Below are 26,397 nucleotides of genomic sequence, written 5' to 3' on the forward strand. Positions count from 1 at the left end.
CCCTTTGACCTTCTCCTCACTCATGCTCTCTCTCACTGTCTCTCTCTCAAATTAAAAAAAAAAAAATCTGGGACAATCTGAGCATCAATGTGAATGACAATAATGGATTATAACCCACTGAGTAAAAAAAGATTTCGTAATTCCATACTGAAAATAAGTATGTTAATGGGATGAAAAGAAAGTTCTTTCTTATTATAGAATGACAACTAATAAATGTAGAAGGTACAATGAAATTAGAACATCATTTTGCAATCTCATAGTTATCACAGATGATAAAAGCATCTGGCTCACATGGCTGTGTGAACACACATAAAGTGCTTAAAACACACCTGACATATAGTAAGTGCTCAACAAACACTGGTTATTATTTTTACTAAGTCCCTGACCTGTGGTTGGGCTGTGGGGAAGTCAGAGAAATGTGAACTGAGACATTTAAATTGGGAAGACAGCATATTTTATAACTAAACAGAGAGATCTGGGTTCAAATCAAAGCTCTATCATTCACTGTCTGTGATCCAGGACAAGTTACCATATCTCGGACGCCCATTCCCTTACCAGGAAAATGGAGATAATAACATCGCCCACCCACAGGTTATAAGTATGTAAAACTCAGTAGTACATGACACGTAGAAGGAGTCCACAAATATGAGCTCTCTTCCCTTTGTCCATATAATCTTTTTTTTTTTAAGATTTTATTTATTTATTTGACAGACAGAGATCACAAGTAGGCAGAGAAGCAGGCAGAGAGAGGGGAGGAAACAGGCTCCCTGCTGAGCAGAGAGTCCGATGCAGGGCTCCATCCCAGGACCCTGGGATCATGACCTGAGCCGAAGGCAGAGGCTTTAACCTACTGAGTCACCCAGGCGCCCCCCTTTGTCCATATAATCTTAATGATAACATGATTCTGGGTTGAAGCCGGCACCAGATGTATACCTGACCATGCCCCCCGCCTCCGCCCCAGGATTCAAGGTGGCATAGCCCTGGGTTAAGAAGGCAGCACTTCTTTCTATATTCTGCACAAGGTGTCTTGCTTTAAAATCCAAGAGAAAGGTTTGTCGACCTAAACTCAAAGGGACATAATTTGGTTAATCCTCAGCTGCTGTATCCAATCACCATTCAATCACAACTCCTCCCATGGCAGGCTGTCCCTCCAGGCAGCTAGTGTCACTAACTGTGCTACCTGGGCCTCTTCAGGTTCGTGAATATTGATTCCATCTGTCCAATTTGCAGGCTGCAAGACGTGTCCAAGCAACCAAGTATGCTACCCTTGGCCCTGGAGGGCAGATGGTGGTCTGACAGGATGGGGAGAAGACAGTGACTAGGCTCAGCCCTCAGACTGCTAACCCAATCAAACGGAATGGGCAATTCACTTCACAAACTTGGAGGCCAAAGAGGGTAAGCAACCAAGCTAGTGACTCATTCTGTAACCTCAGAGAAGATTCCCTTCATTTTTAATAAAACTCAAAGGCAGGAGCCCCACTGCGGGGGTATAGCTAGGACTAAAGGAACTGTGGCTGCTTAGTGGCCAAGAGTGGCACCAAACACCTTGCCAGATGGCTAGGAGGCTTTCTGTCCAACAGCCATTACTTACTTACAATGCATCTAATCCAGACCTCCAGGGGGATAAGGCCCTTCTTGGGGAAGCCAGCCCAGATCAGGCTAGAGGGCTACATGACTCTGGTTAGCTAACTTTGATGACCAACAGAAATACAGCGGGGCAAAAACAGGGTAGGAGGCTAGCCAGGTTAGAGAAAGCTAAGGCAAAGCTGGTAAGAACAGGCTTAGCAGTTGGCTATGTCCAGCAAGTGTCAAGAAGTTCAGAGTAAAACAGAACCAAGGGCCAGAGACCGGGCGGCACAGATATGAGGCAAAAGCCAGGTCAGATGTTAAGGACTAGAAGCTAAAGAACAGTAGGTTAACAAACCAAGTAGGTAGCCAGAAACCAAGGAATATACAGGTATCAGAAGTCAAGGAAAGGCAAAAGCAGAAACCAGGAGCAGCACTGAGACTTTGGAATGAAGTGATTTCTTTCTCTTTGATGCCTTTTACTGAAGCAGAAACAAATTCCCAGGTTCAGAACTGTATTTGGGAGAAGGTGACTTACATGGGGAGATGGTAAGTAGGTCTGTTGTCTGGCTAACATGGGGAGTACAAGGTCAGAAGTAAAAAGAGAATTTGATGGCACAAATGGAAGCAGATGTCGCTATTCGAGGTGACCTATCAAAGGACAACTGCAGGGGCGCCTGGGTGGCTCAGTGGGTTAAGCCGCTGCCTTCAGCTCAGGTCATGATCTCAGGGTTCTGGGATCGAGGCCCGAGTCGGGCTCTCTGCTCAGCAGGGAGCCTGTTTCCCTTCCTCTCTCTCTCTGCCTGCCTCTCTGCCTACTTGTGATCTCGTCTGTCAAATAAATAAATAAAATCTTTAAAAAAAAAAAAAAAAGGACAACTGCAGCCTCCCCTCTGTTCTGATGCTGGCATACTGGCTGTTGATCTTTAGTAAGTCTAGGTTTAGGTATTACTGCCTTAAACTTGGGTAGCTGGTACCATACAGGCTGTGGTGTATGGGCTAGGTCTTTATGGTCTTAACAACTGGATTAAAGGGGACAGAGTATATCACCCCATGAACTTTGTTTTTCTACAACAGGAAACATTTCTATTCAAAGGATTTATGCGGACTACTCAACAGGTTCCCTCTGGGCAAAGACTTAAGAATACCAGCAATTCTCTGAGCTAGCTCAGGATTTGATCTCTGATGGTCTGTGGAAAGAAAACCAATGCCATTATTAGCCTCAAAGACTAGAGATAATCTCCAGACTCTACTGCCCTAATTTGGAGATTCAGAGGCTATGTACAGCCCAAGAGAATGGGGGTTTGTCTTTTAATGACTTGTCTCTAGCAGCAGTACTTGCCTTCCCGACACCAGTCAGAATCTGTTCTGTTTCTATCTCTACCCAAGTGAGCTGACTCACTGAAGGTGAAGGATGTGAGAGTGAGCTCTGATCCTAGGCTGAGAACTGTTTTATTCTGTCTTGTTTCTACTACCTGTTAGTACAAGTATCTATTTTCTCAAGGGTACAGAGTGTGGCTAAGTACTAGGAAGACAGTAGTCTAATAAGAGCTAACATTTGTGTATACTTCCCCCATGCCACATGCTGTTTTAAACATTTCATATATACTAACACATTTAATCTTTGCAACAACCCAATGAGGCAGCTTAAGCATTAAGAAAACTGAGGCCCCGAGGAGTTAAGTAACTTGCCTAAGGTATCATTCAGCTGTAAAGTACTGAGGTGGGATTCAAGCCAGGGCAGTGTGGCTACAAAGTCTATGTCCTCATCCCTCAGCTATACTGCCCCTCACTTCCCTATACTGACTCCGAGGCAGCTAACAAACCATGGGAACCATACCTCAAGTCAGGTTTTAGCAGCATGGCTAGGATCAGAAAGCCCAACAGAGGAAGAAACTAACAAAAAAGATTACTATTAAGTATATGAAGAGATCTTCAAGCTCATCTGTTATTAGAAAAAAGCAAATTAAAACAATGAGATATCACTTTAAATTCCACAAATTGGCAAAAGTTAGAAAGCTGAAAAATGCCATGTGTTGGGAAAGGACACGGGATTCTGGGACCCTCTGACAGACTGGTACGGCCTCTAGAAGGCGATCTTGTAATACTTTATCAAATTAAAGTACCGTTACCCTAAGACCCCACACTTCTGAATATATACCTCCCACAGCAATTCTTTCGCAGATCCATAGGGGGCAACATGGGAGACGTTCATCCCAGCATTCTGTGACAGTGGGGAGTTGCAGACAATCAAGTGTCCCCCTCTGGGGACGAGTAAGTTAAACATGGTAGAGACACACTATGAAATACGATACAGCAGTTAGAATCAACAGACTGGATATACATGCAACAACACTGACATGATTTTTCAAAAAGGGCTGATTCCCTACCCTCTTCTATTAATCATAGCGAACTTGACCATTTGTTCCAAAAGTTTATTCCTTCGGGACGTCTTTCAACTGCAGAACTTCTAATTCCTATGATGATCTCAGGGATTATCTCTAGTGGATCTTGGGGACTGAAGGATTATAGACCCAGCAAAAACAATGAATTCTCTGAAGTACACCAAAGGCCATCAAATGTGCCACTCCTTCTGCTGGGAATGTTTCCTGCTGCTTCAACTGGTTAGTGCCCATCACTTTCAGGGCTCTTCAGGAACTAGGTCACCAACTTGACTGAGTCTTCTCTGACCCCCAGCCTGGGTCCATGTCTTTCCTATTTGTCTACCCACAATGCAGTACTTACCCCCATGGGTAAGTGACCCTCATCATGTTGTACCATGATTGCCTATTTACTTTTATTTGCCTTCTCTGCTAGACTATGAGGGAAGGGCCATGTCTTGACCTTCATTCCCAGGTCCTTGCCCAGTGCCTAAGCCAAAGTAGTCAGTAGATGCTTTCTGAATGAGTGCATGAATAAATGAAAGAAGAATAAATAAAATCATTATTTTATTTGGTGGGAAATGGTAGATGCAACTCTATCAGCCCTGCCTAAATAAACATCTCCCACCTGAGGATGCAAACTAGGTCACGGGCAGTTTAGCAGTGGAAAACCTTCACCTTCCTCTCCTGAGTACCAGGCCTTTCCTGCCTTCCAGCAGACTGTTCCTAGACAAAGCTGAGGAAATAAATTGGAGGGTGGTCCCAAAGTGGCAGCTCCTGAGACTCATGGAACTCCCTTTGGAGCCACAGCCCCCATGAGGCGCATTTTAATTTGCTGATCAGGTTGTAATTAGATTAGAGGTGGGAGCATATGTAGGAAAGTTGGCTCACACTGACCTTGATGAGCTCCTGCTTTCAGGACAGTGGGGCGTCACAATGCATGGGAGGACAGTTACATCGATCGATGCTAAGGCTTTCTGCTCTCAGTGGCCGGAGGGGTTTGGGGTTGCCACATTGTTTAAGAAAAAGCGAGGAAACCTGTGGTGTGGGCCGAGGCCTATGCTGGGCCAGGCACGTGTCAAAGACGGCTGGCGAGCAGCTGGAGCTGGTGAAGCAAGAAGGGCAGTGATCCCAGCTCCAGGTCGTCCCCACACAATGTTGAGCTTCAGGAGAAGCTCCTCCAACTCCTCCTCCCCTTTACCCCCCACATCCAAAGCACAGGGTCACTGTGATGAGTGTCACGGGTCCCAAGGAGAAGACAAAGAGGTGACCTATTCTCAATCCAGTGCACACCTCGATGAAGGGAAGAAGCAAAGAGGTCACAGTTCAGGAGGTCTGCTGGAAAGTCAAATGAGCTGTGGCTCATTCAGTCCACTGGCTGGTCTACGCACTGGTCAGGAAAGCAGGGTGGCCTGACCAAAGGCAGCGGCATGTGTTAAATCTAAAGGTCCTGTGGCATGGGAGCATGAACCCTGAGTGGAGAGGGTGGGGAGAACAGTTTTCTTTTTAAAGCCAGCTTCCTTAGGGAAAAAACTAAGATTTGGTAGGAGGCAAAGAATCTGTGTAGAAAATGTGCCACAATTTTCTCAAAAGAGGATAATAAACTTTTGTTTTCTTCCCTCAAAAGGTACAGCTGCACTTCACATTCACTGTTCCAGGTCCATATAACCACTTACAATGAGGTACTAGTCCCATTTTATAAATGAATAAACAGCAAGGTAACATGAGCTGCCCAATTATACACATGAATTAAATTAAGCATAGGAACCAAGATTAAAATCCAGGTCTGTGTGGGGCCAAAGCTGGTACACATTTCCCTAAACCACATTGGTTCTCACTCATCCAACCATCCATCAGTTAGTTTGTCTTACTATCCCGTAATTACTGAGCCTCTATTACACACCAGGGATAGTGACATTTTCAGATGGTAAGGTAAAGCAGGTCAGCATGCTTCTCCCTTTCCCTGCTGCTCTGCCTGTGCACATACGCTATCCCTTTCTGTCAAATAAATAAATAAATAAATAGGGAGTCTCCTTCAGATGGACAAGGGTCAAAATCAACGGTGGGCCCAGACAACGTGAGATCACATGTACTCGCTCTCGCTCTCTCACTCTCTCTCTCTGTCAAATAAGTAAGTAAATAAATAAATAAATGGATAGGGAGTCTCCTTCAGATGGACAAGGGTCAAAATCAACGGTGGGCCCAGGCAACATGAGATCATTTGGGTCAAGGCCCAAAGAAGACGTGGCACATTAAGGAGAGGGCCATGGAACCAAGATCCACCCATCACAGGGTTTCCCAGACAACCTGGATCTCACATTCTCAGCTTAGTACTAAATATAATTCCCTATCTTCCATGTCTTTCGATCTGTGCTCTAGAATACACGGTTGCTGAACCTATAGGCCAAAGTGGTCAAGCCCTGGTTGTTAGGGATTTCATTACAACATGGGCCTGGACTAGGTTCTCTCTAGGCAAATGCTCTATAAGAGCATGCTGGGGCTGGTATATTCCTTAGACTCTGGATGAAAATAACAAGAAAACAAAAAATATTAGTAACACCAGCAGATACCTATTAAGTACCTAACTACACACTAGGCATCCCACTGAACGGTTTTATATGCATTTTAATCTTTGCAATCTCCCTATGCTGAGGTAGGGGCTATTATTATTTGCATTCTGCAGATAAGGAACCAGAGCTAGTAAGAGGTATAGGAAGGTTTTTAAGTTAGGCAATCTCCTTCCAGAGCCCTTGTTCCTTACCACTACGTTACACACAGCTAGACTACATGCTCCCTCAAACAGGGACTGTGCCCTATCCATCTGTTCCTCATACATAAGGCCCACTATAGGCCAGTAAATATTTGTTGAATCAATTCACTTCTGGGGCCTTAACACTGTACTTGCTGATGTGCACACTGAGTTTTGGTCAGCTTCTGGGCTTTATTCACTACTACTGCTAAGTTGGGTCTTCCTCACCCTGGATTTTACAGTTGGCCTTTGGTTTTAGTTGTAGACTTAAACACTCAATCCCTATTAATGTTTTTCACCACAGATTTAAACATTGTTCGAGCCCACTGAGTTCTTTTTTCAGTATCTCTGATTCTTTCACCCAACATATTATCTCTGTCTTTAGGCCTCATTTTAAAAAATTTTTTTTTATTTATTTATTTGACAGAGAGAGATCACAAGTAGGCAGAGAGGCAGGCAGAGAGAGAGGGGGAAGCAAGCTCCCTGCAGAGCAGACAGCCCAATGTGGGGCTCAATCCCAGGACCCTGAGACCATGACCTGAGCCAAAAAGGCAGAGGCTTAACCCACTGAGCCACCCAGGTGCTCCTCTTTAAGCTTCATTTAATCTGCCAGTTGGGTTGGCATTTATCCATGGTCTCAATGGAATCAGTGACGTAATGACTGAATAGGACAGGGCCCCGTGGCTCACCACTGAGTTTGCTCTCTGGTCTCCAGTCATATATACACAACATATGAAACAGGCCATTCACCATCTGACTGAACTATTCTCCACATCATACTTTATTCATATGGGTATCATGAGAAACAAATACCCTGCTGAAACCCAGACACACCTACTATATTACCATATACTCCTGATCCACTAGCCTGCAGCCCTATTTAAATAAACAGTTCACATCTTTCCACCTCTTTCTTGGTCTATGGAGGCCTGCTAGGAATAGGACTCCTAAAACGACAAATACGTCTGGAAGGCTGTGGTCCACGGCCATTTTTGCTGGCTGTAAGTGAGGTCTCTGGAACCAGAGGGAGCACAAAGCTCTTCTTAAAATTGAAGCTGTTTATGCCCGAGGTGAAACTGAATTTTATTTAGGTAAGGGATGTGCTTAGGTGTACAAAGTAAAGAACAACACAGTAACTCCTGGTGACAAACTGAACAAAACCACAGTAATCTAGGGAAAAGTAACTAGTGTTGATGCCAGATTCTGAAGGAACCTGCTAAAGCCACTGGCCACAGAATCCATGTGATGCTATACCTCTCAAGGATTTATAAAGGTGTAGATTTGTTCTCTTATAAAAATAAATACATAATAAATAAGCAAGCAAGCAAGCAGCTCATGGCACAACATGGGTCTGATGTCTTTAAAAAGAGGTATGGGAGTGAACCAAATCACAGTCCCTAGAAGAGGAACATCCTTCCCCAAGTAGCTGAATTGGATGAGCAGTGGATGCTCCCCTGATCTCAATTGATACTCTCTGTGAAAGCACCAAACACAGAACCCCAGGATGAGATACAGTGTTGGAGAAAGGGAGTTACCCTGAGATCATATGTTAGGCAAATGAGCTGGCACTGCTTTCCAGGGAGCACTGTCTTGGGTTGCCTGAGGTCAAGGCATGCATCTGCCAAACTAGAATCGGTGCATGCTGGAATTGGAATATCATTACTACGAAACAGGATTATCTTGAGCAACGATTCCAAATGGGATTAGAAATGACTGTTACTCAGATATAATCGGCCACAGCAGCAGTGGGAGAAACATCAAGCCTGGCACACTTTTCTGGGGGCATGATGCTGGCATTCCGGGCACCTGGCCAGCACCCTCACCCACCCTTCCTTGCTGGGAAATACTGGGCACTGTCCAGCATTGGGCATGTGGCCACCTGGGACAAGAGCCAGTCCCACATCAAAGTGCCCTGCTCTGGGGTGTCATGTTCTAGGCCCAGCTTCTTAGATGAAAAGGAGTGTAAAAAGTCTCCAAATCCCTTCTGCTTCTGAGCCACCTAAAGGTGTTGGTGAGAGACAAGTAATACCCCACATTCGAAGACAGATTTACCTGCAGACTGTTAACAATTTCCTCTTGGAGTGACCCACAGTGATAATAATAATTAAGCATCACCACCACTACTACTATGCTATTAACTAAAGTACCCAAACCTTATCAAGTGCTTACTGTACGGCAGGCCATTATTCTAAACAATACAATATTTACATATTTAAACCTCAAAATAGTCTTTTAGGGTAGATTTGCTCATTAGGCCCATTTTATGGTTGAAGAAACAATCACAGATAAGTTAAAGAACCTGCCAAGGTACATAACTGGTAAGAGGAAGAAGAGGAATTGAATTCATGTAATCTGCTCTAGAACCTACAGATGTATCGATGCTAGACTACCACAGACTGAGAGGATCGTGGCCCATGTTGGATAAGGCCTTTCCGGCACACTCTCTCATCTCTAGACTGCCAGCTCCTCCAACTGGATCTGGCACATTCTTGCTTTCTCACCTTTGTGAACCAATGTTCACACCACTCCTTTGGTACTAATGATATTTCAGAAATGCTGTCCCTCTACCAATCAAAATCCTGTCCCATCTTTCAAGGTCCACCTCATGTGAAAGGCCTCCTTTCATTATTTCATCTCTACACGGCATGATCTCTGCCTGTCACTCGAGGTGATCTTCTCTGGGACACTGACCACGTTCTGTGTCATTCTATAGGTTAAAAAAAGGGGGGGGGGCTTGTGTTTATCCCTTTATTGCTGTCAGCTTTTTATTTTTTTTTAAGATTTCTTTTTTTTTTTTTTAAAGATTTTATTTATTTATTTGACAGAGAGAGATCACAAGTAGGCAGAGAGGCAGGAGAGAGAGAGAGGGAGGGAAGCAGGCTCCCTGCTGAGCAGAGAGCCCGATGTGGGACTCGATCTCAGGACCTGAGCCGAAGGCAGCGGCTTAACCCACTGAGCCACCCAGGTGCCCCATCTTTTTTTTTTTTTTTAGTTTAAGTAATCTCTACACCCAACGTGGGGCTCAAACTTGCAATCCCAAAGTCAAGAGTTATATGCCTTACCAATTGAACCAGCCAAGTACTCCCTATCAGCTTTTGAGACAAAGAGTGCTCTGTTTTTAGACTTCTCAAAAACCCAGCATATCTTGACACCAGTGGGTCATCAAGAAACCCTGACTGAGCTGATTTGACTCTGGTCCTGGTACCTCTTAGTCCATCCCATGGCCTTGTTCCCCACCCTTCCCTCTACAGGCAATATATCCAGTAGAAAGAATGAGAATTTGTGGTTCAAAGAGATCTGGCTTCAAATCCTCTCTCCCTCTTTCACTTATTAGACAACAATGGGCATATCTGAACTTCATTTTTCCTAGCTGTAAAACAGGGATAATGATCCTTCCCTATTAGGATTGCAGTGAGGATCAGAGCCAACACTGGAAGTGATGGACATGGGCCTGGCACACAGAAGCCCCCATTCACAACCATAGCTGTGATATCAATATAGTCAGAGAATTGGCCAGTGTAAAGCCCAGCCTCTTTGGGCCAAAGGAAGCACCCCTCTGCAACAAGCAGCCAGGTCAAGAACAAGCTGGGGACCCTAGGAAGTGGCTGTAGGCCTTTAAGTCAGGGTAGAGTTCTACGTGGTTAGGTCCCTTAAGGACCTGCACTGAAGCACGGGTGCAGGGGTGCTGTACCTGCTCTACCTCCAGCCAGCCAGCAAGGAATAAGGACCTTGCAGGGAAGCTGCCCCAGGCCCAGCTGCAAGAGCAGTATCACTAGAACACCTATGCAGCTGCTGGCCCACAAAGAAAGGCCTGCACAGCCTCTTCTACAGGACAGAAGTCTGGTTGAGGCTGCTGGTTTGTCAAACACAGGGTTTAATGCCCACCCACCCATCCCCTTAGTAAGCTGGAGGGAAAATAAGCAAATGCTAAAAATAAATGAGTGCTACGAGAGGAAATTAAATGGTTTTCAGCCAAGGATGGCGGCATTTTAAAATTAACAAAGCCCAGGTACCACATCCAGGAAGGCCTTGGCAAATGCGTGTTAGCCGCTCATTAGATCAGCTCCTCAGGGACCCCAGCCAAGCAGGGAAGGCTGTGCCGGGAAGCAGTCCTTCCGATGCTGATGAAATGCACTCCAGGAGAAAAGGCAGAGGAGGGAGGGAGACTCTTGTGGGGAATTTCAAACAGTTTTGCTGGAGCTCTGCCTCATGGTCTCACCTTCTCTGAGGCAGGGGCTTCCAAAGCAACCAGAAAACCCAAGTGGACTCAAATCCAAATCTGCCCCCACCACTCCACTCTTTCAGGATCTGTGGCTCCTGAAGCACCACAATGGCCACACTGTTTAGATGGTCTCCCTGCATGGCAATGCAGGGACAAGGAGTCGGAGGATGATGTGGGATGGGAGGCAACCTCTCAGTCCTATACTCTTTTTCCTTAATATTAAGGATCGTACGATATGCTATGAATTTATAAAAGCTCACTGTGTATCACTTGTAAGTGAATTTATCATTATTCGTCAGTAATTATGTCTCATGACATCACAAATCATGAGATCACAAATCTTTATTCTCTATCAACCTAGTATACAGTACTCTAATATGAAATACCATCAACCAGAGGAAGTCTAAACATTCCAGCTGACAATGAACCATACAAATTCATTCTGATACTACAAATGTGAATTTTTAGTATGCCGTGACAATTAATAATGAAAACGAGATACGGATGGATAGACTTTTAAAAAGTTTTTTTTTTAAGTCAATTTACTGAGGTATCATGTACTCATAGTAAAATTCATCCCTTTAAGATGTACAATTTGGGGACGCCTGGGTGGCTCAGTTGGTTAAGCAGCTGCCTTCGGCTCAGGTCATGATCCCAGCGTCCTGGGATCGAGTCCCACATCGAGCTCCTTGCTCCGCAGGGAGCCTGCTTCTCCCTCTGACTCTGCCTTCCACTGTGTCTGCCTGTGCTTGCTCTCGCTCGCTCTCTCTCTGACAAATAAATAAATCTTAAAAAAAAAAAAAAAAGATGTACAATTTGATGAGTTTTCATTGTATATCACCACCACAGTCAAGACTTTGAATATTTTCATCCCTCCAAAAGTTCTTCTGGGCCCTTCCTCCTACTTCTAAATCCTAGCAGCCACTAAGCTGATCTCTGTCCCTATAGTACTGCCTTTTCCAGACTGTGATATAAATGGAGTTATACCATAGGTAGTTTTTTGTGACTGGCTTTAGCTTAGCATAAGGCTTTTAAGCTAGGTGGCTCAGTCAGTTAAGCGTACAACTCTTGATTTCAGCTTACGTCATGATCTCAGGATTGTGAGATTGAGCCCTGTGTTGGGCTTTGCACTGAGCATGGAGCCTGCTTATGATTCTCTCTCTCTTCCCCTCTCCCAGTCACGTGCATGCACTCTCTCTTTAAAAAAAAAAAGATTCATCCCTTTTGCTGCATGTGTAAATGGTTTGGGTTTCTTTTTAAAGATTTTATATTTATGTAACAGAAAGAGAGAGCACAAGCAGGAGGAACAGCAGGCAGAGGGAGGGGAGAAGCAAGCTTCCCTGGAGCAGGGAGCCTGATGTGGGGCTTGATCCCAGGACCCTGAGATCATGACCTGAGTGAAGGCAGTCGCTTAACCAAGTGAGCCACCCAGACGCCTCTGAATAGTTTTAATTGCTGAGTAGTGGTCCACTGTATGGATGTATCACAATTTGTCCATTTACCAGCTGAGGGATATTTCCAGTATGCCTGGATGATTTCCTGGGTGATTTCCAGTTTTTGGTGATTATGAACAAAGCTACTATAAATGTCCGCATACAGGTCTTTTTTTTTTTTTTTTTAAGATTTTATTTATTTATTTGACAGAGAGAGAGCACACAAGTAGGCAGAGAAGCAGGCAGAGAGAGAGAGGAGGAAGCAGGCTCCCTGCTGAGCAGAGAGCCTGATGCGGGACTTGATCCCAGGACCCTGATATCATGACCTGAGCCGAAGACAGCGGCTTAACCCACTGAGCCACCCAGGCACCCCCAATACAGGTCTTTTTTGAAGATGTATGTTGTTATATCTCATGGACAAAGTTAATACAGGAGCTAGTATTGCTGGGTTGCGTGGTAAATATATGTTTTACCTTCGTAAGAAACTGCCAAAGTGTTTTCCAAAGTGGCCACAGCATAATGCATTCCTAATTAGCAACGATGGCAATTGTTCTGCAACCCTGCCAGCACTTGGTATTGTCAGATTTTCTAAATTTTAGCCATACTAAATGATTAATGCTGAGTTATCTTTTCACATGCTTATTTGCCATCCAGCTCTTCTCTGGTTAATGTCTGCTCAAACTTTTGCCCATTTTTTAAGAACTGGGTTGTCTTTTTACTATTGATTTATAAGAGTTCTTTATATCTTCCGGTAACATTCCTTTATCATATGTCTGTTTTGAGTTTCTTTTTTGAAGAATTAAAAATTATAAGGATCTAAATCATACCATTTTTCTGCCAAACCGCTATCCCCTGCATATACACACTGATGAAAGGAACAGGACAGACTTCAATCTTCAGATTACAAATACCTTAGTGCCACTGGATGGACAGTCAAGCAATAGCTGATACCTGTTAAAACTCACGAGGCTATTTTTACCTCCGCTATAAGCACCCAACCAGCATTAGACTTTAAGGAAAGCTACATCTGGAGAAATGGCTGTCTTATAAACAGCTTTTGGCCCCCCAGGCTCTGGGCTCCCAAAAGCCCTGTTCTGGTCCGCCAGGCTCCTGGAATGGTCAACAGTCGTCACACTCCATTGCTGGCCATTGTCCACTGGGAAAGGTAGGAGGATCCCAATCCATCCTTCAGTGAAAGAGCAAACAGAGGGGCCTGTGGCTGCTTGGACATCAAAGTTGAGCAAACAGGCCTGGCAGGCCCTGCCTCTCCGCCTACACATCCTGCAAATGCCATGTGAAGGAGCTTCCCTGAGGGGGTCATGACTTTCAGCTTGTCATAGCACACATCAAAGTTTGCACCACACACGAACTGGGTACATGGGTTCGAATCAAGTCGCCTAAGAGCGGATACTCAGCCATTGTGTCCAGTTTTAATCCTGTGTTTTCCCAAGTAATTAAGCCTTCTTGCTTATGAACTTGTGACTAAGTAAAGCATCACTGAGAGGTTGTAACATCAAAGTCCCTTCCACCGTCTGTCCGTGTTTGGTAAAATTGGATTTCTTTCCCTTCTTAAAGAAAACTAATTGAATTTAGCTGCAGGCTGGGTATATTTGCAAGAGCTGGTGAAGGCTATGCTAAGTCACAGTGATCATCCTGGGACCCGGTGGCTCAGCCTTTAGCTAGGCAGGGTCAAAGTGCAACACAGAACGAGGCCCCCAGACTCCAGCGAAACAAGTGCCTGTGGCATGAGGCTTACGGAGGCCTCACTATGGAAAAGGGGTCAGCCCCCAGCAACTGCCCCTGAAGTCACTACTACACCCAAGCTGTTACTTGGGCTGGAAAAAGGATCATCGTAGTAGAATGTTGGTAAATCTTTGGCAGAATGGCTACTGAAGACAATGGCCATCACATTACTCAAGTCCTTGATGTCGGCAGTCCAAGGAAGCTTTCTTTCTTTTTTTTTTTTTTTTTTTAGATTTTATTTATTTATATGACAGACAGAGATCACAAGCAGGCAGAGAGAGAGGAGAAAGCAGGCTTCCCTCGGAGCAGAGAGCCCGATGTGGGGCTTGATCCCAGGACCCAGGGATCATGACCTGAGCTGAAGGCAAAGGCTTTCACCCACTGAGCCACCCAGGCGCCCCCCAAGGAAGCTTCTTAAGGCAAAGGTTGTGCTGCTTATTATCTGAATCCCCTCAGAGCCTAGCACATCAGCACCAGACATAGTATAGTTTTAAAAAATGTTTGCTGGATACATAAAATGATAATACATAGGGGTGTCAGAACAGAGTTTTTTTCCCCTGAAGAACCAGATCCTCTGTATCCCTATTTTTGCCCTGCTCATTAGGAAACTTCAATCTAAAGTGAAAATTCCACTAATTACCTGACTTACAGTGAGTATAGCATGGTCCCATTTATGTGAAATCACACACACACACACACACTGCTTAATTTCTAGATAGAGGGAATTCAGTTGACTGCTACTTTCTTCTCTATATTATTTTTACAAAAATAATAAAGCTATTTTCAGAAAAGAAAATCTCTAGTTCAATCCTGATACAATTATCTTTCCTTTTACCAATATGATTTCTGATCCTGATCCAGTTTTAACTCTCCTGTGTACATTTATATTTGTATTTTAATTTGAGTCACTGCAAGCCCTTTTTGGAAATAAAAGGAGAGAATAAATTATAAATTAAGTTCCCATACATACTTTTAAAATTTTGTTCTACAGTACTGTATTTTTTAAAAAATTAAATAAAATAGTACTGTCTTTACTATTCAAAATTAAGTTAAAAAATACATATATAAATAACAGTTCACAAGATGTTTGTCTCCTTAAGGATAGAGATTATTGTGCTATATCCCTCAGGACATAGGCATGAAGCAGGCACTCACTAAAGGCAGTTGAGGGTGAAATGACTGGACCCTCTTAACACCTCTTCCTTGAGGCTGTGGGCTGACATCTAACAGAGGTGAAGGTTCTCTGCTTTCAGCCTTGAAGCAAGGGGTGCTGCACCCCTCTATCCCCCCTTCACCCAAGTCCAAATGAAATGGTGGCATTTCGGGCCTGGCCGATATGATTCCAGAAGGTCTTGGTAACTGATGAAATGAGGATCAGTACACTTCTAATAAGGAGAAACTTATTGGCAGACTGTACCGGTATGGACATGATCATCTTTTAAGACCATTCCCATGGCACCTTTACAATGAGGCCTACTCACCCTGACCAAGGTACTCCTGGCATTCCTTTTTATCAGGTTCTATTTTTCCTCTTTCTATAGCACTTCTTACCTTCTAATATGGTATATATTTTATTTATGTATTCTGCTATAATTTACTATCTGTTCTTACCTAGGCACCACCACTAGTATAGACATAAGGTCTATGAGGGTAGGCATCTTTGTCAAGAATAGTGCCTAGAAAACAGTAGGTCCCCCCAAAATATTGTGATATGAATAAATTAAACTAAAAGGTATGCCATTTTTAATAAAAATCACTGGAAGGAAGAGGAAGACACAAAATACATGTTTAAAACACCAATAATTGGGGCGCCTGGGTGGCTCAGTCAGCTGAGCAACTGCCTTAGGCTGGGGTCATGATCCTCGGGTCCTAAGATCGAGCCCCGCATCAGGTTCCCTGCCTGGTGGGAAGCCTGCTTCTCTCTCTCCCTCTGCTGCTCCCCCTGTTTGTGCTCTCTCTCAACCAAAAAATAAAATCTTAAAAAAAAAAAAACAACAAAAAAAAAACCACCAATAATTAGTCCTAAGAACCCAAACAAGTAAATACCAGCCAACACTCTCACTTTGCTCAACAAGCATCACTGAATTGCTAATGGAACTGGATAAAGACAGGGCAATCAGTTAAGGTAACAAGTCATTAGAATTAGAGAAAAGTGTCCCCAGAGCACATCTACCAGCAATCTGTGCACTGACTGACAATACTCTTTTTTAAGTATAGTGTTATTTCCTCATCTGTCTCAGTGGTGGAAATACTACACCTAGAAGGGCCGCACACTCCCCTCCCTTTTCTCTGCCACCTGCTTGCTATCTCTTGTGGATGGAGACCCCCCAAAGCTGGAAAAGAAAACTGGTGGGTGGGGTGAAGGTGGTGGTGGGTGGAGTATCAGTGGCAGAATAAACATATGCTTGTGTGTAGACAGGACTAATGTGGGCAAAAGAGAGTAACAACTCGACATTTGCAACAGGTGACACATATACTACCTCACTAGGCTCTCACAAAAATACAGCGGGAATCTACTCTGCTACCAGAGGCAGTCCCCTCACACCTTCTGCTCTGATAATATCCTGTCCACATGGCTCTGACATCATGGGTCATGCTAGACTCTGTGTCTCTACCTGCCTTTCCTTTCCACATTGGACCCTGAGTTCCCAAGGTCTCTGATTCTCCAGTGATTAGCACAGAGTCTGGCTCAGAGAGGATATTTACCAAATGCTTGTGAAAATAACTGATTTCAGGTGGAGAAAGAGGGGGCCCACAGAATTCTGAAATTCAACTAAGGGTCAGAACCAGGACGGATTCCAAGCCTCTCAACTGCAAAGCCTATTTATACCAAGTTTCCTTTCAAGTGCTTGAAGCTTATGAGGCAAATAAGGAAATGGAATGCTGAGAACAGGTTCAGGACAGAGAAACAGAGAAGAGAGTCCTATACAGCTAAGTCTCTCAGCCTGTCTAAGGCAGTGCTACCTCTATATTAAAAAGTCCCTGTTTCGTTGGTTTCGACATTTATGATCCTTCCAAAGGAGGCCAGCAGTGGCAGACAAAAGCCTTAATGATCAGCTTATAGGAAAAATTAAAACTGGGCACTTCAAACTATCAATTTCCATGGCTGCTACTCAAGTGCCCAGTCTGCTTTCTTTGAAAGCATTTCTTTTTTTTTTTTTTTAAAGATTTTATTTATTTATTTGCCAGAGACAGAGGGAGAGAGAGAGAGCGAGCGAGCACAGGCAGACAGAGAGGCAGGCAGAGGCAGAGGGAGAAGCAGGCTCCCCGCCGAGCAAGGAGCCCGATGTGGGACTCGATCCCAGGATCCTGGGATCATGACCTGAGCTGAAGGCAGCCGCTTAACCAACTGAGCCACCCAGGCGTCCCTCTTTGAAAGCATTTCTTTTTGCTCTTATGTAATCAACTCTTTGCATAACTACAGCTAAAAACTGGGAAGGAGAAGTAGGATCCTGGATCTGGCAGTGGGAGGCAGCAGTGAGGTAAAGTAAAACACAAATTTTGCTGGCAGCCAGACCAAATTCTAATTCTTGTCTGTGTGACCTCAGACATCATCTTACCTTACTGGGGTTCAGTTCTCTCAGCTGCAAAATGAGAATTCTGGCAAAAAATTGTGGCAGTTGTGAGAACTGGATATAACACTCTATACATAGGGGATTATTTCAATCTTTACAAAATAGCTTCTCAGTGGGAATGGGGAAGTGCACAGGAAAAGAGCAGGGTTTCTAATGGGAGGGAGGGGGTACCCTCTTCCCTAATTTCCATCAGAATCTCCAAAGAAATAGCCCAGTGGAGCCCTCACTGAGGACAGTGACTAGATTCCTCCACATGGACAGATGGTAGATAATGAAAACATAAACAGAACTCACATGTGTACCTTCAACCACTTAACACAGCCTTGCAAACATTTCATGGCTTCAATAATGCAAACGACTCACCTAAGGTCACAAAGCAAATGAAAGATAAAGCCAGGATCCAAGGCTATCTCTGCCTTTTCCCCATCTCCTATACTTTCATTACACCAGGTATAGACCTGACCTTCAGCTCAGTCCATCACCTTGACTCTGGGGAAGACAGCAAGGAGACAAGCAAGGGCAGGAAAGGGTTCTGGAATGTGGTCTGCAAGGATCAGGCTAAGGGAGCCCTGCGTGGAAGATTTCTCACCTGTCATTTCGGCTGATGGCTGCCACCATGAGTGCCGTCCAGCCGAGTCTGTGCCTTGCATTAACATCTGCACCTTCCGACAAGAGCCTAGAAAGAGACAGAGGAATATTTTTAGTAAATGGCTTATCGTGGTAGTAGGAGTGGAAGAAGTGAAATCATCAAAAAACAGGGAGGCTGGGTGAATCTGGAAATAGTCACAGTACTAAATACCCACCCCAGTTCCTCTGGCTTGAATGAGTCTGACCCCCTGCTGTTATCTTCTCAGCCTTCTGAGGAAATAATGTGCCTTCCCTACTTTAATACCCTGACACTCCCACAGTCCAGAATGTTCTTTCCCTGATTCTTTGCCCATTCAAATCCTACTAGCACGCTATGGGGTTCAATCCTGCTTAAGAACTCCCTCCTGTGAAGGCTTCCTTGGCACATCCAGTCCACAGATATCTTTTCCATCCTTAGAATTTCCCTATGTTCATGCCCAATGACACTGGTTATCTAGGTAGTTCCCAGTTTACAAAAGGATCACATCCTCAGGTTTCTCTGTATTGTGGCTGTTTGGAAACTGAAAATCTTGAACCCAAGGACAGATGGGAAGAGTATTAGAAATGCTGGATTAGGTTTCTAGGAAAGTTCACATGAGCCTATTTGATTCTCTAGGTCAGTGTCTAGCACATGGTAGGAATTCAAGCATTGTTCGATAAACTAACAAAAACAAGGCTTTAAATATATCACTAAAATCCTAAATTCTGGGTTCTGGGAACCAAGGGCCCTGCAATGTGGGGGTGGACATAGAGAAGGGGAATAAACAGAACCAACTCTTATTGAACATCTACTGTAAGCACGAAGTGCCTTCAGAACTTGACACACATGCTCTCATTTACTCTTCACACAAGCTTAAGGAATTGATGCTAACCTCTTTTCATGGATGAGGTGAAATGTCTCGCTGAAGGTCACAAAGCCAGCTAAGGGGCAATCAGTGATTGAAGTTCAGGCTGATAATGCCACTATAGCCAGAATTCCTGTCATCACTGCCCTTCCCCCAGACTCAGCCTTGCTCCATGGATCATGGAGGACAAGAGACTCAACTGACTTTAGCCAGTCATGGTATGTGGTTGGTCCTGTGCTAGATTCTGGGTGGGGGTGAAAAGACAGGGGGTCTGCCCTAGTGAGCAAATGATTTAGCTGAAGTCGGGAGGGATGAATGGGAGGAGACTAAGGATAGTAGGAAATCAAAGCCTGGAGTGTGTGGTTTCCCACCAGAAGTGCCACAGGAGGCCAGGAGAGTGTAAGACCAAAAGCCAAGAGCGATTCACCAACAAGGCAGGAATAGTGGAGGGTGTTTGGGGAACTGGGAGGCCACTGACTCTTCAGTGGGTTCCAAATGAAAGGCACCAGCAGAGAGTCCGGGGGTGGGGTTGAGTCCTAGCTGCATTCTTGTGTCACAATGTGCAGTAACTGCTCATCTGGACCAAGCCAAATAAAAGCTTGGTGCGGGTTGAAGCAGCAGGTGATGATGGCTTGGGAGGAAGAGCCAGAGCATGTAGGAGGGAACAGGCACTGTCAGAGTGCAGGGAGACTGGCCAGCAAGCCATAAGCATGCATGGGAGGGGCTCTGTGAATGGGGAAGCACAGGGTCCAGGTGCACACCCAGGGAACCTAACTCAGGCTCAGTGAGCAGGAAGTTCTCCCTGAGGAGGTCATGCCAGAGAGCTAGCCAGTCAAATGGGGTCAAGGGAGGGGTAGGAGTATATCAGGCAGAAGTAAAGCCTCTCGCCCAGAGAAGGCAGCATGACTGGGCCCAAAATGTGAGGGAGGGTTGTCCAGAGAGGAGGTCAGGAAACCCTCATCTCTCCCCTCTAATTTGGAGGATTCTTCTAGAGAAACTCCTAGGCTTCTTTGCCACACACAGGTATGCTTCTTTTTGCAGAAACAACTTTTTTTCTTTTTTTTAAGATTTTATTTATTTATTTGACAGAGACACAGTGAGAGATGGAACACATGTAGGGGGAGGGGGAGAGGGAGAAGCAGGCTTCCTGCTTGGCAGGAAGCCTGCGCATGGCTCGATCCCAGGACCCTGGGATCATGACCCAAGCCAAAGGCAGATGCTAAATGACTGAGCCACCCAGGCGCCCCCAGAAACAATTTTCTATGCACAAGAATATTAAAGTGACTAAGAGCCCTATGAGACAAAAACAAACAAACAAAAAAACCCACCTCTTTTTGTACAAAACCTCCTTAATTTACAAAACCTTCCCTGGTTTAGCAGGTGCTGTGCAAAGCACAGGGGTTGGAAAGCTTAGAGCCTGGACTTCTGATCCTGTGATTCTGATCAGATGGCCTCATTTCTCTCGTCCTCAGTCCGGGAGGCTAGAAAATCAGGACCAGCTAAGGCAAAACAAAGAGGTTTCTGAAGGAAAAGACACAAAGTGTGCCTTGAAGAACAAGAACAATTAAGAGGCAAGGGAGGAAGTGCATGCCGGTCCAGACAAAAGTAACAAGACAGAAGCAGGGAAGCAATGGGAAGGCAGATTCAGAGATACAAATGGATTCAGGCAGATCCATCCAGGTGTCAGCTCACAGCAAAGAAACAGGCAGCTGCCAAGTTTTGCAGGGCCTACAACAGGACCTCTAAAGCCAAGCTACCAAGGTGGTGGGCATAAACCTTTTTGAGCCACAGGCTTTAAGCTGATGACTCTCTCCAGAAAAGTTCAAAGGAACACACATACCCATAGAAGAATTTTTCCTTTTTTTTTTCTTCCTTCCTTCCTTCCTTCCTCCTTTCTTTTTACAATGTCCACAAGTTCACAGCTCTTCAAGAAATCAGTAACAGAGATCTTAGGTTAAAAACCCAGTCTAAAGGGTTGACAAATGCCTGGCATACATGCTACTCTCCTGCACTGAAGTCAGAATCATGACTCCCTCCTGGCAGCTCTGTCCTGTGGAGCCTTTGAAAAAGCCTCAGAATTCTACTCCTCAACACTCATTCGAATCAGCCATCATTAATCAACTAAAGCTGGCAACAGAGAGGAAACCTCTTCAGCGTTCCTTAGACTCTCACCACAGGCAGAGGGGTTGTCACTGAAGGTTTTGGGCAAAAGAAACTATAAAATTAACCTGATAGCTTAAGCAAGCTGAGTCTGAAAGGGAAGAGAGTAGAAAGCAGGGACAAGAAGACAGTTTGGGGGCTGCTGTAATAGGAGACCAAAGGAGATGAGCCAGAGAAGGGAAATGAGAAAGCAGGACACAGCCAGGAGAAACTCAGTGCAGTAAGAATCCCTCCTGTCTCCAGTGGGTCAGGGACCCATGTTCCCCTGCCTGGGTCCTGAGAGTTCTGGAAGCAGCTCTGCTCTGGAAGCAGGACAGAAGAAGGGGTGGAGATGTCCCTTGAGGGCCAAGTATAGTGTAATGAAAAGGATGAATAAAGGACTTTGGAATTAACTAGACCTGGATTCAAATTCTCATCCAGCTAGATAATCCTGAACAAATCAATTCTCTGAGTCTCAGTTTTCTTACCTATCGAACAGGGACACTAATCTCTACTTTGCTGGGATCCCAGCCCAGTACCTGGAGTATAGCCGGAGTTCAGTACAGGGTGACTTCTGCCTGCCAGCTTACCCTACTTCCCCTCTGCCTTGGACCAACATGTTCTAGTCTGAAGCTGGCAACAGCAGGTTGGCCTATACCCAGGGATTCTGAGACAGGGTTACACAGGATGACCTGGATAATTCAGCCAGCCTGGCTCCAGGCACTCCTCTATTCATTTATTCAACAAACATGTGTGCACACCTACTTTGTGCCCAGCTGCATGCTGGCTCCTGAGGAGGACACAAGACAGAGGTTCTTGCTTTCCAGAACCTGAACCAAGCAGGGTTTTTTCTTTTTATACACATATACACATATGCATTTCTGTTTATTACCTCTTTTCACATGAAATTGCATTTTAAGATAAACGCATACTGCTAGGTATACAATAATTCAATTTTTAGGAATTGCTATATAGTTCCCCATGACACATCCACCAGATTTTTCCCTCTCTGCTGATACCCACTCAGGAAGCCTCCATGTCCCAGCCACCAAATTGATGCTCAAAGAATGTCTTACATGTGCCCTCTTGGAAGGGTTTCTCTGGGGCATGCATTTGCAGTGGGATCCCTAGGTTTCAGTTACTTGGTTTGATGCCACTCTGCCAGGGTCTTCTCCGGGACAGCTGCTCCATCTACCTTCCCACCAGCAGGACAGGGATGTTCCTGTGTACTGCTCTCCCTACCAACACTGGGCAGTTAGTTGCCAGCTTCCTACTGACTGCAAGCCCCATAGGTCTAAAGGAATCTCACGTTATTGTCTTAGCTTGCATCTCTGATTAGCAATAATTTTGAGCTACTTGTTACATGCCCATTAGCACTTTGGGATTTTCCTTTTCCATACAATGCAGGATTTTCTTTTAACAGGAGGACTGCTGGGAAAAAGGGCTTCTCCAAACTTGCGATCCTGCCAATGACCAGAGCTAAAGGAGCACAGAGTAGGCAGGCGCCAGGGGCTCTAGTTAGGGCTGCCGTTGCCTCCTCTAACACTCTGGGAAAGGTATCTCATCCTGAGCTTCAGCCTCCCCATGGGTCCATGCGGGCTTCAAGAGGGGGCACAGAAACCTGAGGGAAGGGTACCACCAAACTGAAGCATCACTTCTGGGAGGCAAATCTCAGTGCTCTTCGGTGACACTGCAGGGTTTGAGCCCAGCCCAGCATCCTGACTGAGCATTGTTCTTTGCAGCCTCCTGGGCCTCCAGTGCAATGGAAAAAGCAATGACCCTGGAGTCCAAGGGCTGGGGGTCAGATTCTGGCTCTGTCGCTTACTAGCTGGGACATGGGGGATATTAATCTCTACTGTGCAAGGTGTTGTAAGGATTAAAAGTGACACCACATAGTAGCACTCCATAGAGTGGCGGCACTGGTCAAATCAAGGGAGGAGGGAGGAGCAGAACCAACACAACAAAGCACCACAAGCAAAGCCAACTACAACTTTGCCTCCTTCAGAGCTGGGTGGGGCCCCTCCCCCACCTCCCTTCCATAGAGAGCAGCCTTCAAAGTTAGCATTTCACACACACAGGTCTCCTCCATTTCATTTTGTTGCTTTGCAAGTGAATGCCCAGTGGGCAGTCATTTCAAAGTAGGGGCCAGCTGGGCTTGCGGGTGGCTGCCTGCTGAGAGTGGCTGAAAGGGCCTCTGAGGCCTGAGAAAGCCACCCCTGCTCTCCCCTGTGATTTTCACCAACAGACAAAATGCGGCAAGTGAATTAATCTCTTTTAAAAAGAGCAATGCTTGTGACAGAGCATGGTGTCTCCGAAAAGGTTAGGATTCCATCATCCCTGAGATGATGAGTGGAATGCTTAATGTGGGTTGCCACTCAGGGCAGAGCAGCCTGTGTCCGGGGGCTGGGCACAGCAGGCCTTTCTGGGCTCCCTGCAGACTTGTAGAAGACCCTTCCCTAATGAACTAGGTCTTCTGCCTGGCAGGGCAGTAGTGGGTGACACTCACTGGAGGTGGTCCAGGGCAGTGGACAAGGAGAAGGTCACACTAGCAGTCAGGAGTAAAAGCCCAGTTCTTACACAGATCTCAGGCAGTAGTGGGAGCTAGGGGAAGAAGCAGGATGGATGTGGTCCACATGCAGGCTCCGGCACTTACTGGGTGGGCAGGAATGGATGAATCAATGACCTAGCCTCTCTGAACTTCACTTGGTCCCTTCATCTCAGTAACAGCTCATGCTCTCTGAGCTTGTTTCCACATCTGTTAAAAATGGAGAGGACCCCAGCAGCCCTATCTATAGGTCACACGGGGGTACCATTAAGAAACAATGAGACAAAATATAGAAAAATACTAGCCATGCAATAAAGCACTGGACAAACAGAAGAGTCTGTGCTATTATTATTTCCAATTAGTACCTACCCCATTTTAAGGACGGAACAGTAAAGAAGGATATGTGTGAAAGGTGTACATAGAACTTGGACCATATGTGCTCAAAATTTGCTGTGGACTCATAAATAAACAGTCTCAAATCCCCAGGCAAGGGCAGTGGAAGAATAAGGGTACCCTAGCCCCAAACCTGAGATTTCCATAGGAGACTAAAACATCACGGTGGGCAGGTGGGGGGGTGGACGACAAAGCTGCTGTGATCAGGGATCCAGGAGGGTTCTGAAGGCTGGGGACCAAACACAAAACAATTAATGGAAAAGAGGATGAGAGGGTCAAACTTTCCCTTCCTGCTGTGAGTGCTTCTGCATTCTTTTACATTTTATTATTTATTTATTTGTAGCAATGAATATACTATTGCTTTTTTAAGCAAAACTTTCTTAGGAGGGAAAAAACCCTTCCCCTTTCTTTCTGGAAGAAACCTGTGCTAACCTGTATCAACACTTAGCAGTTTCCTTGTGTCCCCCACCCACCCAGTGAGTGTGGCCCTCCAGACTCCTCACTCCCTGCGCTAGCACCACCACCACATGTGGGCTGAATGAACACGTCCTTACACACTCACCAACACCTCAGTCTTATGTTGAAAGTTACCTGTTCTGTACTGGTGGGCCTGTCTTTTTCAAAGAACTTGGGCTCCTGTGTATATGTGGGAAAGTGTGGGTTAGCTTCTCAGGCTCAGGGCTGGGGACACTTAAGATGCAGGCCTGGAGCTGGAGGCCATGGATTCTAGTCACAGCTCTCTCGGTAACTAGCTGTATGACCCAGATCTGTCTCTCTGTGCCTCCCCTTTCTCTGTGGTAAAATAACAGAACAAATGATTTCTTAAGTCCCTCCCAGGCCTGAAATCTTGGGATTCTAAATACATATAACATCAAAATTTGAGAAGTGGATTCCTAACAGATACAGGCACTAGCAAGACTTCCAAAGAAAAGACAAGTTCCCTGGCTGCTGTCCCTGCTGTCTGTAGGAGGGAGAGTCCCAGTCAGGGATTATGGGCAGTTTTGAGTTATTCGGGCTAACCAGCTCTTCCACTCAGGGAGGGAGGTACCACTTGATTTTTCTTCTTCTTTCTTTATGACCAATCAATACAAAGCGGCCACTGAACTTCAATCGTGCATTGTTCCAACTGATTTCCGGATCCTTTGCATTAACTGGCTCTCAGCTGCAGCTGGGGAGGGGGCTGCAGGGTAGGGAGCCCTGGCCCACCTGCATCAGAGGCCTGGAAGCAGTGAGCCATGCAGACTCAATCATGATCACTATCTGGGCAACAGGGCTCTGGTTGGAGCCTCGCAGAAGGTCCTGTTTACAGTAATAACAGCACCAGGCCAGGCTGTCTGAGCAGAAGCAAGGCGCCTGGGGCTAGAATACACACACACACACACACACACACACACACACACACAGCCTCCATCTGCGCCTTATCTACCCAGTCAACCAGGGCTGAGAGGGGCAGGGCAAGGCAGGAAGGAGGCTGCTCTCAGCCCAGCTTGGGCCAGCAGACTTCAGGCAGGCTCCTAGTTATCTAACCCCACAAACACAAGGCGTCTCTAGCATCTTCTGCATTTGCTACTTGACCTAAGCATTCTCCTCAAAGGCCCCTCTTGGGACCCGTCTTCTAGGAAGCTCTCGAGATGCTCTTCTTACTAGGAAGATGGCCCACTCCAGCAATGCCATACCAGAACTGCTCCAAAGGGAAGCCGGTGAGCAGTGAGGGAGGAGAAAGACAGGCATTTATGCAGCCTGCAAGCTTCATAACTAGTTATTTCCTATCATATAGGTTTTAAATTCCTAGATATAAAGAATGATCTGCAAAGATCAATCAGTCCAATCCTTTCTTCTATATACATACAAACATGGAGGTTCACAAAGCATCAGCCTTCAACTATACTAATTTGGATATGAGCCTGTATCTGTCTCTTCCAGGCTGTGTGACTGTGGCAGGTTATGTTGACCTCTCTGAACCTCAGTCACCTAACCTTATGAGCCTACCAGACCTACCTAACAAGGGTGCTGAGCTTGACCAAAAGAAATAGCGTATGTCAAGCACTTATATTTTCCAAAAGTTAACTGTCATTACCACAAGTGATCTACTTATTCATAAGTACACAGCAGAGGAGCTCACTGAATATTGCTGGATTAAACAGAATGAAGTCCAATGCTGGGTGACCATTCTTCGTCC

General features: G+C 45.4%; 1 protein-coding gene across 3 annotated transcripts in view; it reads right to left on the minus strand.

Annotated features, from left to right (window-relative positions):
• CLPB (caseinolytic mitochondrial matrix peptidase chaperone subunit B) overlaps nucleotides 1–26,397 on the minus strand; it is a 142,750-nt gene that overhangs the window by 94,884 nt on the left and 21,469 nt on the right. For all 3 annotated transcript variants that reach the window (XM_004768123.3, XM_004768124.3, XM_004768127.3), the window contains exon 3: nucleotides 18,259–18,345. In XM_004768123.3, the coding sequence (XP_004768180.1) occupies nucleotides 18,259–18,345 (87 nt within the window). The remainder of the gene's footprint in view (nucleotides 1–18,258; nucleotides 18,346–26,397) is intronic.

This window comes from Mustela putorius, unplaced genomic scaffold (genome assembly GCF_011764305.1).
Source record: "Mustela putorius furo isolate JIRA1106 unplaced genomic scaffold, ASM1176430v1.1 tig00003987_pilon_pilon_pilon, whole genome shotgun sequence".
In the NCBI taxonomy this organism is placed as follows: domain Eukaryota; kingdom Metazoa; phylum Chordata; class Mammalia; order Carnivora; family Mustelidae; genus Mustela; species Mustela putorius.